General features: G+C 59.3%; 1 protein-coding gene across 3 annotated transcripts in view; it reads left to right on the top strand.

The window, feature by feature from the left end:
• CSNK1G2 (casein kinase 1 gamma 2) overlaps positions 1-9,102 on the top strand; it is a 46,424-nt gene extending 37,322 nt beyond the window's left edge. For 2 of the 3 annotated variants that reach the window (XM_069790125.1, XM_069790126.1), the window contains exons 3-13: positions 624-664; positions 1,200-1,269; positions 1,690-1,838; positions 2,237-2,471; positions 2,696-2,781; positions 3,330-3,414; positions 3,521-3,669; positions 4,111-4,194; positions 5,974-6,078; positions 7,871-7,977; positions 8,550-9,102. In XM_069790125.1, coding sequence (XP_069646226.1) covers positions 624-664; positions 1,200-1,269; positions 1,690-1,838; positions 2,237-2,471; positions 2,696-2,781; positions 3,330-3,414; positions 3,521-3,669; positions 4,111-4,194; positions 5,974-6,078; positions 7,871-7,977; positions 8,550-8,604 — 1,166 coding nt within the window. In that variant the 3' untranslated portion in view covers positions 8,605-9,102. The remainder of the gene's footprint in view (positions 1-623; positions 665-1,199; positions 1,270-1,689; positions 1,839-2,236; positions 2,472-2,695; positions 2,782-3,329; positions 3,415-3,520; positions 3,670-4,110; positions 4,195-5,973; positions 6,079-7,870; positions 7,978-8,549) is intronic. The other variant, XM_069790127.1, reaches the window with a different exon arrangement.
• Positions 9,103-14,255: the final 5,153 nt, after the last annotated feature.

Genomic DNA, 14,255 nt, shown 5'->3' on the forward strand with positions numbered 1-14,255 from the left:
GCTGAGCCATATACATGTGCACACACACACGCACACACACGTGTGCCATCCCCAGGAGTGTCCTAAGCTCTGGGGAAGGGATTTCCACCTACCTGTGATGTCTTCAAACCACTGCCAGCTGCAGTGCCTCAAGCTGCCCCAGTGCTCTTGAGGGTCCTTCCTCCCTGCCAACCTCTGTGTGGTCCTGCCACCCACGAAGCAGTGTCCCCTGACTCTGGACAGCCCTCCCAGAGCAGGGCAGCCCCTCTCCATGCAGGGCTGTGGCTGGGAGAAAGAGCAAGTCCCAGCCTTGTTCCTGCCTTGGCCAGTCACATCCCTGCAGGCCCAGACTGGGATGCTGCCCCCCTCCCAGCAGACTTGGCTCCAGCCCCCCAGCAGCCTGCCCATCCCAGAGGAATCCACCTACCCCATCTGGGGGTAATTAACAGGCATGTTGCAACTCCCCACAGTGGGTTCCTGCTCCTGCTCATGCCTTGAGGCCTGTTTATGTATTGTGGGAGCCACCGAACCTGTTCTGGACATTCTGCAGCCCAGGAGCCCTCGGGGACTGCGGTGGGTGTGATGTGGGGTTAATGTAAAGGTTCACTTGTTTTCAGTTGCCTTTTTTGTGTCTCTCCCTGCAGGAAAGAACCTCTACACGAATGAATACGTAGCTATCAAATTGGTGAGTCCCTCCGGTGGTCGGGGGTGGTGATGTTCAGGCCGCCTGGGAAGCAGATTGTTCACCCTCCCCAGGTTGTTAGAGCGGGTCAAGCCGAGCGGGTTGCAGTATGTGGTGGATGGGTGGGTGCGCAGGGAAGCTGTGCTCACTGCTAGGAATTGAGGGCAGGCAAAGCAACACGCGTCATTGCAGGTGGGGTGATCTGGGCCCGGGGAGAGAAGAGCTAGGTCTTTGCTTCTCCAGGACCTCCCTGTGGCCTGTGCTGCACTCAGCCGGTGGCAGCGGCAGAGAGACCTCCAGGAGAGGGTGGTCCCCACTGATACCTGCTCCCATTAGTGTCTGCCCCAGCACCCGGATCTCTCTGGAGGGGCTGGATCTGTCTCCCATATGGGCTGGTTTTCTCTCGTTGTCCCCTGAGGCTCTCATCTCAACCGCAGATGTTCTCAGTCCAGCATGTGAAGGAGGTGTCTGACACCCAGACCTCCCTAACATCCTGCTCCCTGCAACAGACTTAACTGTTCTCCTTCTCTCCTCCAAGGAACCCATAAAATCCCGGGCCCCCCAGCTGCACCTGGAGTATCGGTTCTACAAACAGCTCGGCAATGCAGGTATGGGGCCAGGCTGAGCTGCCATGGGGAGCTGGCTGCCTGGGCGACCCTGCTAGGAAAGGGAGGCTTCCTATAAATGTGACTGCAACTTCACTCCCCGGCCTGAGCAGCTCCTGCCCATCTGCTCGGCTGGGAGAGGCCGATTTTACACAAAGCCACATCTAATCTTTGATCCCTTTTTATTTAGTTCTTTCCCCCCACCTCCCCCGCAGCAGAGTCAGGGATGCAGATGGAGCTGCCTCCTTTGCCCTTGTGCCAAGAGCAGAGCCACTGTGGTGCCGAGGGAGGGCAGTGCAGAGACATCCCCCCCCATCTGCAGCCCCCTGTCCCAACTCCAGCAGTGGCATGGCTGTGACAGCGTGGCTGTGTGCTGCTCAGCCCTGTTGCAATCCCTGACAACCCCTGCTCTGTCTCTTGCAGAAGGAATTCCTCAGGTTTACTACTTTGGCCCCTGCGGGAAGTACAATGCCATGGTGTTGGAGCTGCTAGGACCCAGCCTAGAAGATCTCTTTGATCTGTGTGATCGGACCTTCACACTCAAGACCGTCCTGATGATCGCGATCCAGCTGGTGAGCACGGCATCTCCACCTCACCTGTGGCTCTGCACAGCTCACCCCGGCCCGCCTAGCCGCAGACTGCCCCAAGGGAGCGGGGTGATGTGTGGGCACAGTGGCTGCGTGGGGACCCTGCAGGGAAGGGGAGGGGAAGGACAGGTGAACCAGCACCCGGCAGGCCACAGGAGGCACTGCCTGCTGGCACATGCCAGACCACCTCCCTCCATACCTCACCCTCTCCCTGGTGTAGGAGGGCTCTCCCTCACCCCCTCTGAGCACAAACAAGCGTCTCTCACTGTGTGTCCGAGATGCGGCCGGACTGAGGTTGTCCCCCAGGGAAGGAGGGTGCAGGGAGGCATGCAGGACACACGGTGCATCTCTGCTGTGGTGCTGACATCTCCTGCTGCCCCCAGATCACACGGATGGAGTACGTCCACACCAAAAGCCTGATCTACAGAGACGTCAAGCCAGAGAACTTCCTGGTGGGGCGGCCGGGCAGCAAGCGGCAGCACACCATCCACATCATCGATTTTGGCCTGGCCAAAGAGTATATTGACCCCGAGACCAAAAAACACATCCCCTACCGAGAGCACAAGAGCCTGACAGGGACAGCACGCTACATGAGCATCAACACCCACCTCGGGAAAGGTGTGTGCGCACCGTGTGGCCAGCCCTGCCTCTTGGCCAAAAGGGAGAGGGAAGGGGACTACAGGGTGTGAGCTCCCCCCTGCCAGAGGTGGGGCTGGGGACAAACTGCCTCTCCTGCTTTTCAGCCTGGGATGTTGGCAGGGGACTTGGGGTGCTGCAGGGTCTGGTGGGGACACAGACAGTGGCTGTAGTGGGAACATGCCCGTGTCTCTTCCTCCATGCAGAACAAAGCCGCAGGGACGACCTGGAAGCATTAGGGCACATGTTTATGTACTTCCTCCGCGGGAGCCTCCCTTGGCAAGGCCTCAAGGTAACTGCCAGCTTCCGCTGTCCCTGGGCACGTGTCACGACTTGGACAGACCAGGGAGTCGTGTTGAATTCAGAATTCCTTGCAGAGTTCGTTGTTAGGCAGAACTTGCCCCACCACAATGTTTGAAGCATTAACTCTTTCAGTCTCTTACAGCACAGCTGCCCCGTGGGTCTGGCTCTGCCCTGGCATGGGCGGCATCATGGAGGGAGGAGAAGCTCTGGCCCCCAGGGTGTTGGAGGGTTGGCATCCCACCAGATGCAGGGGCTGTTGCTCTGAGGTCTGTGCCAGGCCCCTGCTATGCTGAGTGGCTGTAGGTGTCCCCCTCTCTGTGTCCCCCCACTTTGCGGGTATCCCAGCTGCTCTCACAGTGGCTGTCCTGGAACCGCACGCCCTGGTGTTCATCCTCCAGACCTGCCTTGGGTGAGGGTATTCCCTGGGAATGAGCTCTTGCTGTTAGCTGGAAAAGGGGGACCAAGAAACCGTTTGTGGTGTGACCTCTCTGACCTGACCTTCCCCTCTCATGCTGACCTGCTCCTTGCCTCTGCCAGGCTGACACGCTAAAGGAGAGGTATCAGAAGATCGGCGACACCAAAAGAGCCACTCCAGTGGAGGTGCTCTGTGAGAACTTCCCAGGTGAGGGCACTCTACATGGCCTGTCCCTGTCCCCAGCCTGGCCCCAGAGCCTGCTGGCCTGGCATCTTGTCCCCCTGCCCCAACTGAGCCCACCCTGTTCCTGCAGAGGAGATGGCCACGTACTTGCGCTATGTGCGGCGGCTGGATTTCTTCGAGAAGCCTGACTATGACTACCTGCGGAAGCTCTTCACAGACTTGTTCGAGAGGAACGGTTACGTGTTCGACTATGAATACGACTGGGCAGGGAAACCACTGGTGAGTGGCGAGGGAGCTGGGTCGGGCAGAGGGTGCTGGGCCCCAGGGCACCGAGGGGGCGGTGGGTAGCATGATGGGGAGTCAGCATGGTCTGTGGCAGCAGCCAGGGAGGATGCAGGTCGGCAGTTGTCCCTGCCATGCATGTCCGTGCCTGACAGATCAGCTCCACCAGTCCTCACCAGACACCAGCAGCCAGCTCCAAGCTGGGGCTGTTGTGCCAATGAGTTAAAGCTGTGACACAGAAATTTGAGGCTTCTGGAGCTAAAAGGAACCCAGCAGTCACGTTGGCACCTCGTGGTGCTGCTGGGGCCGGGATGGGGGCTGGGATCGGGCCCCAATTCTGGGGTATTCTGCATGTTTGGCCAGAGATTGGATCAGGGGGTGTGGGGCGGTGGTAGGACTGCTGTGCTGTGGCTGATGTTGTCTTTGTCATGTCCCCAGCCCACTCCCATTGGCACGATGCACAGCGAGGTGCAGGTGCAGCCACCGAACAGAGACAAAGCACAGCCACACACCAAACACCAGGTGAGTGGCGGCACTGCCCCGGCTGGAGCACGGGACCACGGTCTTGCGCTGGTCGGGTTTTCTGCTCCACAGACCCACAGAGCCCAGCAGGGCCTCTGGATGGAGGAAGGGACTGGGACATCCTTTTTTTCCTCAGTGCTGTCTGTGGGAGGGCTTCCTCCCTGCTGGTCTGGGTCTGTGGCTAGCAGGGGGACCAAGGCAGTGGCCCTTGTGCCAGGTGGCCTGGCAGAAGTGGGAGGAAGCAGCCGTGGGAGGCTGTAGCATGGCGGGGAAGCGCCAGGCCTGGGCTTCAGCTGGCAAGCTGCAGGGTTTAGTGCTGGCCGGTGGGTGTGGGCACGGTACAGGCTGAGCCACCTTGTTCTAAGGAAGATGTCCCCAGTGCCGCGTCCCCACGGGGGTAACTTGCTGCTCTGTTCACGGTGCCACTTTCATCAATGGGGCAGGGACACGGGACAAGGGAGGGGGCTGCCTGGGCCTCGGAGGGGTTCATGGGGCAGCTTGGCAGTGTGTGGCCCTGTGCCGGGGAGAGAGGCTGGCTTTGCCCTGGGAACTGGCAGGGCACATGGGGCCGAGCTGGGAGCAGCCGCGGGCAGGGAGATGGGCAGAGCTGTGCAGGCAGCTCCCTGCCTGGGCTGCTGTGGGAAAGGACCATGCTGCCCGGCCCTTCTCTGGTGCCGTGGCCTGTCCTACCCTGGTGAAGGAAACACGGCTTTGGGACTGCTGCCATCAAGAGCAAACCTCATGCGTTTCCCCAGCAGTCCTGTACAGACCCTCGTCCTCTTGCCTTGAACTTCCACGGGGAGCAGAGCACCCGCAAACACGCTGGAACCAAGGGTGCAGCATCCTGTCCTCCCTCACCCATGTATCGGCCCAACAGTGCCCCTTGCTGCTCCTGGTCAAGCACAGGGAGCCTGGGACAGCCCTGGCTCTCACTGGCCAGCAGCTGGGCAGCACTTCCTTAGGGAGAGGACAACGTCTTCAAAGTGCCTCTGGCTTGTTACTGGGAACTTGCTCCCAGTAAGGTCTGCTTTCTGCCTCCAGCATCTGAGGGATGCTGTGTTCGACATCCCTTCTCGAGAGCAGTGGGAAAAGCAAAGCACAAAACTCCCACAGCGTGGGAGCAGTTTCCAACCTGGGAATGCAGGGGCCCCCAGCAGCTGTGGGCCTGTGCCATACTCACCATGGCGAGGGTTTGGGAGCAGGGTGCTCCCTCGCTGTGGGACAGCTAAGGAGCCTGTGCCCTCGAGGAGCAGCACAGCTCGCTTCCTCACAGTCACCCCGCAAAGATCTGCGTCGGCCTCAGAACATTGCGCTCACAGGAGAGTGGCCGGCAGCGTTGCCTTGGCCTGGTTGCATCTCCCCACACAGCGAGCGGCACTGCTGTCCCAGCCTGCTCTGAAATGCAGCCACCAGCCCTATGTGGGGCTGGCCGTGCTCTGTGGGGTGCTGTGCCCTCAGCTGCCCAGAGAGGACATGCCCAGAGCCCAGCTCCATTGCTGGGGGCGGGGGTGTGCGTGTATGTGGCAGGGAGGATGCAGACCCATGGTGTCACTGCGGGGACCACTCTGGGGAGCCGCCAGGACGGTGCTGTGCGAGTGCCCTCCGCAATCACAAACTTGAGCTGCTCCGGTCATGTTTTTGCTTTTGCATGTCTTATTTTCTCGACTCCCTTTGCCACTCTTCTCCCTGCCCCTTCCCTCCACCTCTCCCTTCTCTTCCCCATTCTTCCTCTTTTCTTTTGTTTCTTTTCATTCTGTTCCTCCTGCCTGTCGCGAGCAGCCGCCCGAGGGGACGGAGTTGTGGGATCCTCAGGCCGGTGGGCAGCCTGCCGAGGAGCCTTTGGGAGCTCACCTGGCAGCCGGCAGGCTCGGGGGGTCCGTCCAGGTACATGCAACCACGCGCCGAGGGCAGGGGCGGGCATGGGAGGGAGCAGAGCCAACCTGCACCACGCGACCTGCCTGCACAGCCGGGCGCGGGCCAACGTGTGTCTGCTGGCCGTGCCAGGGGATCAGCCCTGCTCCCCTGCCCTGGGGCGGCATCGAGGCCACGCATGCCCAGGGTCTTGCCTAGGCTGCAACACGTGCTGCCCTGTCCCTGTGGTGCGTGATGCTCACAGCTCGCAGACGAGGCTGGTGCTGCTTCCCAGCGTGCTGCTGGGCTCCCTTGGTGCTGCCGGTGGGACTTGGAGGGCGGTTAGAGATGGATGAGGTGCTGGCTCTGTGCCATGCGTTGGCACGAGCAGCCAGGTGGGCACTGGGTTCTGCTCCCAGTGCTGCTCATCCCAGCAGTGCCGGACAATGCGGCCTTATCCCATGCGGGGACTCCCCTGTGCCTTCCTTGACTGGAGCGACGGCTTCGAGTCCTGCTTCTCCTCCCTTTCCGTGGGCAGTCCTCGGCCTCATCTCCCCGCCTCGGTCCTGCGCTCACGCCGTCGGCCACGTGCTCGCCGCCCTCGCAGCCTCTGCCGCTCAGCCCCTCTTGGGCTGGTGGGGTCCAGCCCACGTGGATGGTGGGGCATCCATGATGGGTCCCCCCGCCCCGGCTGGGTCCGCGCTGCTTCCTCCGTCTCTGCTTCCGTCCCTGCCGCTGCTGCTCGTTCCTGCTGCTCCGTGGTGAATCTCTGCTGGTGCTCGGTCCCAGGCTCGGGCCCGGCTCCCGCCGCTGCTGTTGCAGGGTCGGGGCAGACCGTGGGGCCAGCTTGTTCTCTGCCCTGCTCCTCCTGTACCACATCCCCTACCTGCCACGGTGGCTGCTCCCCGCTCTCGCTCTGCAAACCCCCACCCCGTCTTCCGCCTGCACCCGGCACTGCAGGGGGGGTGTTGGTGACGCACAGGGGTCTCTGGGCTTGTTTCAGGGGGCTGTAGCTTGACGTAGCCCTGCTGGCTGGGCACTGTGGCTGTCAGATGGCAGCTCCTCCATGAGTCTGGGTAAGGCCGATCCTCCTTGCCAGGGACGAGCAGCTTGGCAATCCTTTGGCCTGTGCATCCCCAGGGAGCTCCTGGCTTTGCCTGGGGGCAGCAGGTGCAGGAGGGGGGTTTCAGGCAAGTCCCAGTTGTCTATGCCAACCCCGTCCTTGCTTTGGTGATTTGGATCTCCTCCCGGCCCTGGCACTGTGCATGGCCCCTCTGCCCCAGCGAGCGGGCAGGAGCTCAGGGGCACCTTGAGGCCGGCAGGAGCCTGCAGGGTGGGCACTGGGCTGAGTCCCACAGGGCCCAGCGGTGCTGGGGCTTGGGGCTGGGGAGCAAGAGCTGTGTCTAGTTGCTCGCCATGTGGCCGTGGCAAGGTCTCCTTGGAGCTAACAAACAGCCTCGTGGGGCCATGTCTCCTGGGCGTGTTGGAGCTGGTTGCCAGCGAGCCCCTCTCCTGGCAGGGTGTGCAGGCGTTCCCAGGAGCTGGGATCCTCCCAGAGACACCGAGGGGATCGAATGCCTCTATGCGATGGGGCTGCTTGGGAGTGCTCAGCACTGAGGCTGAGCACCCACTGTCCGGGTGAGGGCATCGTCCTGCTGCCCTGTGTGGGGACCTCGGTGCTCCTGGCTCACGCAGGGCCGGGGGGGCTGTGCCGCCTCCTGGGGCTGCACCTCTGCAGGACACAGCTGCCGCGGAGTGGGGGACGAGGCTAAGGACCGGCCTGTGCCCCGTGGGCCGCCCCACACTGACGCTTGCCTCTCCCCAGGTGATGAGCTCCACCAACGGAGAGCTGAACACGGACGACCCGACGGCAGGACATTCAAACGCCCCCATCACAGCCCCCACCGAGGTGGAGGTGACAGACGATACAAAGTAAGGACACAGCCCCACTGCCACCCTCTCATCGGGGCCGGGATGAACGCGGGTTTTGGCAGATGCCCTGCGATGTGCGATGCCTTGTCCAGTCCCCTCCAGGGAGAAACAGCCCAGGCCTAGAGCGAGTAACTACCACTCTTCCCTGGCACTCCACGAGGGGTGTCCCTGCAGGGCCACCGCCACTCCCGGCCCCTTCACACCTCGCCCTGCCCAGCCCCGACGCTCGTGCGTGCACGGATCTGGGGCCATCCCTTTTCCGGGAGCCCCTGCCTGGCCCCGGCTCTGGCCACTGGCATTTGCTGTGGCTGGCGTTGCCTGCCGTGGCCAGTGTCACTTGTCCTGGCCGGTGTCACTCGCTGTGGCAGGTATCATTTGCCATGGCCGTTGCGGTGCTCCCAGTCCAGCTGCTGCCACGTACCAGGGGCACTTCCTGGAGCAGCTCTGCCCACGGGGTCTCACCAACACGCTGAGGGGCTTCCGTCCCCGCCACCGGTTCTGCCCTGACCACAGGGCTGCTGAGCCCATCCCTGTCCAGGCCCGGGCGCTGATGGGGTCCCCTCCGTCCCCAGGTGCTGCTGTTTCTTCAAAAGAAGGAAGAGGAAAACCACCAAGCGTCGCAAGTGAGCTGCCGGGGCCGGGTGGAGCGGCGTGCGCGATGGCTCCTCTCCCTCTGGCCGTGGCTGGATCTTGACCTGCGGAGCCGGTGCCGGCGGCCCCTCAGTTTGGACGGGGACGGGGGGAGGCCGAGCTGGACGGCCTCCCCCAGCGCCCCACGCGCAGGCGGGGAGCGGGGCCTCCCCAAACTGCTTGTCCTCTCCTCCGCCACTCGCCCAGCGCGTGGCCGTTTACTCGAACCAAGCCCGACTTCGCTGAAGTTCCTGCGTCCGTCAAAACGAAAAAAAAAAAAAAAAAAACCCCGAAACAAATCCACAGCGTCACTTGCTTTTGAGTCTATAACTAGTTTGAAAATGGGGATCAACTCTACAGACTCTGAACCGTCGCTGTCAGAAGAAGCAGAAGACAATTTCGAGAGCAGTGGGCTAAGGAGGAATTTTTTTTTTTTTTTTTTTTTTTCTGTTGCTTCTTTGTCTCTTAAGTTAATTTAAAGTGAGTCTCGGTGCAGAGTGCTGAGTTGTCAGTCTTTGACCGTCATCTTCAGTGTTACCGAATTCTGCTCTTCCTTTAGGCCCCCCCCACCCTGCGTCCCCCATTGGGTGTCCCCCCCTTCGTTAACGCCTTTGATGACGAGCGGTGCGGTCTCTGGTACGGTGAGAGGTGCTGGGGTGCGTGCGGGGGGAGGGGCAGGGTGGGGAGGAAATGCGTTTACAGTTCATTTTACGATGCACTTTTGCTAGCAATACAGGCGAAGTTTGGTCTTGCCAGGAACAGGTCAAGGAATCCTGGGGGCTGGGGGACGTGGGGACAGGGACGGCTGGGCACCGGACTGCCGCGGCCACTGCCAGGGTCACCTGGCTGAGACCAAAGGGACCCGTGAAGGGAGCTGGCAGCGCACGGAGGAAAAGCAAAGCAGCCTCATCTCTGGCGCTGGGATGTCTTACGGCTCCATGCATTTCCTTGACAGTTTTAGGTATTTGCAGTGGCGCAGGGGCAGTGGTTTTTTTTTTGGCCTCTTTAGTTTTTCAGACCGTTTGCTGCGTGTCAAAGCGGGCCCCGGCGTTGCTCTCCAGGGCGGCAGCAGGCGCAGGGTGGGCCATGGCCAGGGTGGGCAGGCATGGAGGCACACGGCGAAGGGCGTCAGGGTGGGCCGACACTGCCGGAGCTGCTGGCGTGGCGTCCTGCCGCCTGCGCTGGGGAAAACCTGGAGTTTTTGCAACTTACACACAAATGCATGGACATGAACACGAACACAGAGAGATCCACACACACGGAGACACCCCCGCCACCGCTCCCCTGTTCCTCACCACCCCCAGGGCACTGCAGCTTCCCCACATGACTGAACCCGTGCGCTGTTGTGTGTATTGATCGTGACACATTGTGGGGGGGGAAGGCACACTTTTACTTATCTTTACCAAAACCCTGTTGTTCTGCCCCAAGAGAGGGGCTGAGGCTGTGCTGAGGCTTGGGGGGGGGGGGGGGGGGGGGAGGGGGATGGGACCATCTGTGGCTGCTTTGAAACATTTGGCCAAACTGACCATCTCTGGGAGTGGCTGGAGACCCCAAATCATGGGGGGGGGCTGCGCCAGCCTGGGGGTTGGGGGATGTCACCCTGCCTGGGCACCCATGGGCCACAGCTGCACATGGGGGCCCTGGGGAGGGCACTGCGCCATGGCCCCTCTTCTTCCTAAATTTGGGATTGACCCCGGCTTTGGCTTCTCCTGGGCTGCAGCAGGGCAGGAGGGGCCAGGGCAGCCCCAGCTGCTGCTGTGTCCCCCGGCCACGGTGGGGAGGGGTGACATGCAACGTTTGACCTTGTTTCCCCAACGAGGCAAACAAACAAAACAAAAAATTTAAAAAAAAAAAATCGCCTTAAATTTTCACTGGAAGCAGACCCTTCTTAGAGCATCGGCTCAGACCAACGCAAGCGGAGGCCGAAGAGGAGCCGTGGAGGGGAAGGGACATGGCTGTGGGCATTTGCCCAGCTCCATCTGCACCCTCTGCCACCGGCAGCTGCGAGCAGGGCTGCGGGGGCAGCCGAGGACAGCGGCCCGGCCTCCAGGACTTACTGTCCTTCCAGCGAGGAGTCCAAAAACTGAGATTGTACGTGAGGGCGTTTGTTCCATTGCGAGTTTAGTTACTGCTTTAAAACAAAGTGTACAGAAATGGCATTTAAATTTCTCTGATGCTTCCTGGAAGCCATAGAATTTAGGGGCTTTTTTTTTTAATAAAAACAATTAAAAAATAAAATAAAAAAATCTTTAAAAACCTATGCATTCTTCTGCATTTGATTGCATGGCCCTGAGGGTGGGGACACTGACCAGCACCCCCCCCCCCTTTCCATCTGAGGCTCCACCAGCAGCGGGTTCCCCATCCCTGGGGAAAACTGCCCCTGCTCCTCCATGGCCGTCCCTAGCAGAGGGCCACCTCCCCAGCCACGCACTGTGCACCGGCCTTTCATGCAGCTAAACAGTACCGAGCTTAAAATACATCCCCCTCATTTCTTTTTCATGTGAAACAGCAGGAGGAAAGCTGGGGGAGGTCGGGGGGGGGGGGGGGGGGGCAGCAGGGAGGCTCATGGCTGCAGGCAGCTCCCTGCCCAGCCTGATTCTCCCCAGGGCTCCCAGTGGATGTTCCTCTAAAAACCCGGTGAGTGGGGAAGTTGGTGGCTCAGGAGGGCAGTTCCCAGCTGGAGCCCGGTCCAGCCACAGGCAGGGCTCTACAAAAGGGGGTTCCGCAGCCCTGATGCGGGTGGGGGGAGCTGGAGGACTGCCTTCCAGTCCTGCCTGAGCAGACAGGGCAGGGCAGCTGCCCTTTACCCCTCACTCACAGCAAGATCCCTGCTTTCAAAGACCCAGACTGACCCCTGCAAAGGCCAGGGCAGCTTTTAACGCATGTTTAATTGCCAAAACCCTTCAATCAAGGCGAAAGAAATTCAGTCATAAATAACACGCTAAATCGAAGGGCTAACACCCACCCAGCATCCTCCTGCTCTCCTCCCCCAGAGAAACACAGGCTCCACAACCTCATTTCCCAGAGGGTCTGGGCTTCCCAAGCAGTGATCCGTCTTTCTCTTGGGACTCCTGAGAGTCCAACTCATCCCACGCACCACAGAAGAGGAAGCTGAGGACCTTGTGCCCTTGGCTGGGGGAGAAGGGCCAGGAACGAGCTCAGGATAGATCCCCCCATCCGCCTTTCCTTTGACACACTGGCAGCCATCAGCTCTCTTCAAATCATGAAGAAACTTTTGTAAAGACAACCTGAATGTCTTTATTGATTTCCTATTTACAAATCACAAAGCTGGCCAAAAGCAGAGTGTGAACACTGAACAAGAGCATCGGATACATTCATCAATATAGCACTGGAGTCGAGACAGTCCCAGCTCTGCTCGGAAGGTGACGTGGTACAACAGAATGTCTCATACTTTTGGAAACAGGCATGTCCAACAATGATTTACATTCATCTATCTACAAAAGCCAGAATTGCATCAAACTGCGTAAAAGCCGTAAGAACAGAAGTTGCTCAGGTGTAGTTCAGAGTTTGACTCCTCTCCCTCCCCGACACGCTACCAGACCTACCTTGTGGGGTGATGGTGGGAAGGGTGGGTTTGGGAAGAGACTCTGCATAACAAAATAGTACTAAAACCAGATGCTTCCAGGGAAGAGCCAGGAAGGAGGCGCCTACCTCAGCTGAGCAAGCCCTGCTATCAAGTCCTGCTCTTTCCACAGCCAAGCACACAGCTTTGCTTCTTTCAAATTCCAATTATTACCGCTATTACCACCTATATACAGAATGCCCCGAGGTGCCGCATCCACAGCAGACAGCCTACCCCGGGGAAGGCGCAGGCCCTGACATGGTTCTTGGGTGCCAGTAGTGAAGTTCCCACAACCTTTGAGAAAAGGGGCAGAGGCGGGAGGCGAGAGCAGGCACAACTACAGACATCCCAACGGGCTGCCTGCCCTGCAGGAAGGAGTGTGCCCAGCCTGTTCATCCATCTCACAACACTGTTTGCATTGCACAGAGTCAGGTTCAGTAATGAAGTCATGGACCCATCGGTTTTTTTCTTCTTTTTTTTTTTCCTTTTTTTTTTTTTTTTTTTTTTTTTTTTTTAGTACTGGCCATATTAAAAACATCCTACCTTGAAGCAGGCTTACAATATACACATCTTACAACGTCTTCCTAGAGAACGTAACACACTATTGACATCTCTAATAGCTACTGGTTAGGAGGTGCAGGGCGTTCCTGACAGTATTACTGCTGCGCTGCTGATGAGGAGATACCCGGCCAGCCACGGACCGAGGGCAGAGCCCAACCGCAGGGAGCAAGAGGAGGAGATGTCATTTCCCCAGCAAGTGAGCAGGCACCGAGCCATCCGCACCGGCGAAGGACGACTAGGTTTCAACTTCTAGCAGCTAAGTATGGTGGCAACTGCTGCCCGGTGAGTTACAACAGCTTCACGTGCCTGGAGCAGAGGGGGAGTTTTGCAAAGGGCAACCTCAGCTTTGAGGCAGCACCACCCCTGCCAGCAAGTCCCGTGCAGACTTTGGAAGGCTCTGGCCACGCTGCCAAGCAGGGTTTTAATTACAGCTTCCTCTGCAGAGCAGGGGGAAGAAATAGTCTCGTAGTCTTCACCAGTGGGCAGCGGCTGTGAAGCTGGTCAGGCAACCACAAGCACGAGCCACCCACCTCCTCCCCGGCAGGACAGCGCCTTCACTGCCCAGCCACAGTCGGACCTGCTTATGGGGAAAAGCAATCGGCCCCGAACAGGTAAGAAGGGGGCGTCTTCAAGATTATTGAGCCCAATGGCCCAAAGACAAGTGATATTTGTAAATACCGCATCTTCCTCCTGCGCCTGTCCAAACAGGCAGACTGTGCAAACATATACAGGCAAACAGAGAATCTTTGATGTTTTCCTAAACTGTTTCATAAATCCTCATCCATCTGCTGTGTTATTAGGTAACAGGCAGTTGCATATCAAGCCTCTCTTCCTATTTCGCATCAGGGCAGAAGGCTCTGAAGTGGCCCAGGGCTGGGTTAGCAATGCACAGAAACAAACAGAGAGAAAAATGCATTGAAACGTGCATGAAAACAGCAGCAATACACAGGAACGGGGGGCCAGGTGAGGCAAGTTCCCTTGCTTGCTTCAGCTGACAAACCCCAGCACTATCTGCAAAGGACTTGATTAGCACAGTAACGCCTAGTACAGGTACCCAGCTGCTGAACGCTGCACGGGGGTTATCTGAGGAACACCCATCGTTTGAAACACACTACGGAGTTTGAAAGAAGCATCACCAGGCCCCAGCACAGCACACTGCAGGCAGGGGAGGAAAGAGCCTGCCCGGCCAGAGCCACTGCCCCTTCCCGACTCCGCAGGGCCACGGGCCGTCCGCAGGGGAGGTCGGTTCACTGTCACCAACTGCCCAAGGTAAAGGATTGTCACAAACTAGTGAGAATAGCATGAAAACGCCGCAGTCTCTCCAGAGGCGCTCTAGTTTTGAGGTCTCCCTCAAGACCATGTAGTGCTGAAACAGTGAAGCCTCAGGGAAAAGGCCACTTTCTGTAACTTTTTGAAGGCGGCCGCACGTGCCGTGGCTGGCGGGAAGGAAGGTGCCAGGCACGGGCTGGCCAAGCCCTGCCATTGCAGCGGCGCTGCCGGGCAG

The sequence above is a fragment of the Haliaeetus albicilla genome, chromosome 8 (assembly GCF_947461875.1).
Source record: "Haliaeetus albicilla chromosome 8, bHalAlb1.1, whole genome shotgun sequence".
Classification (NCBI taxonomy): Eukaryota; Metazoa; Chordata; class Aves; order Accipitriformes; family Accipitridae; genus Haliaeetus; species Haliaeetus albicilla.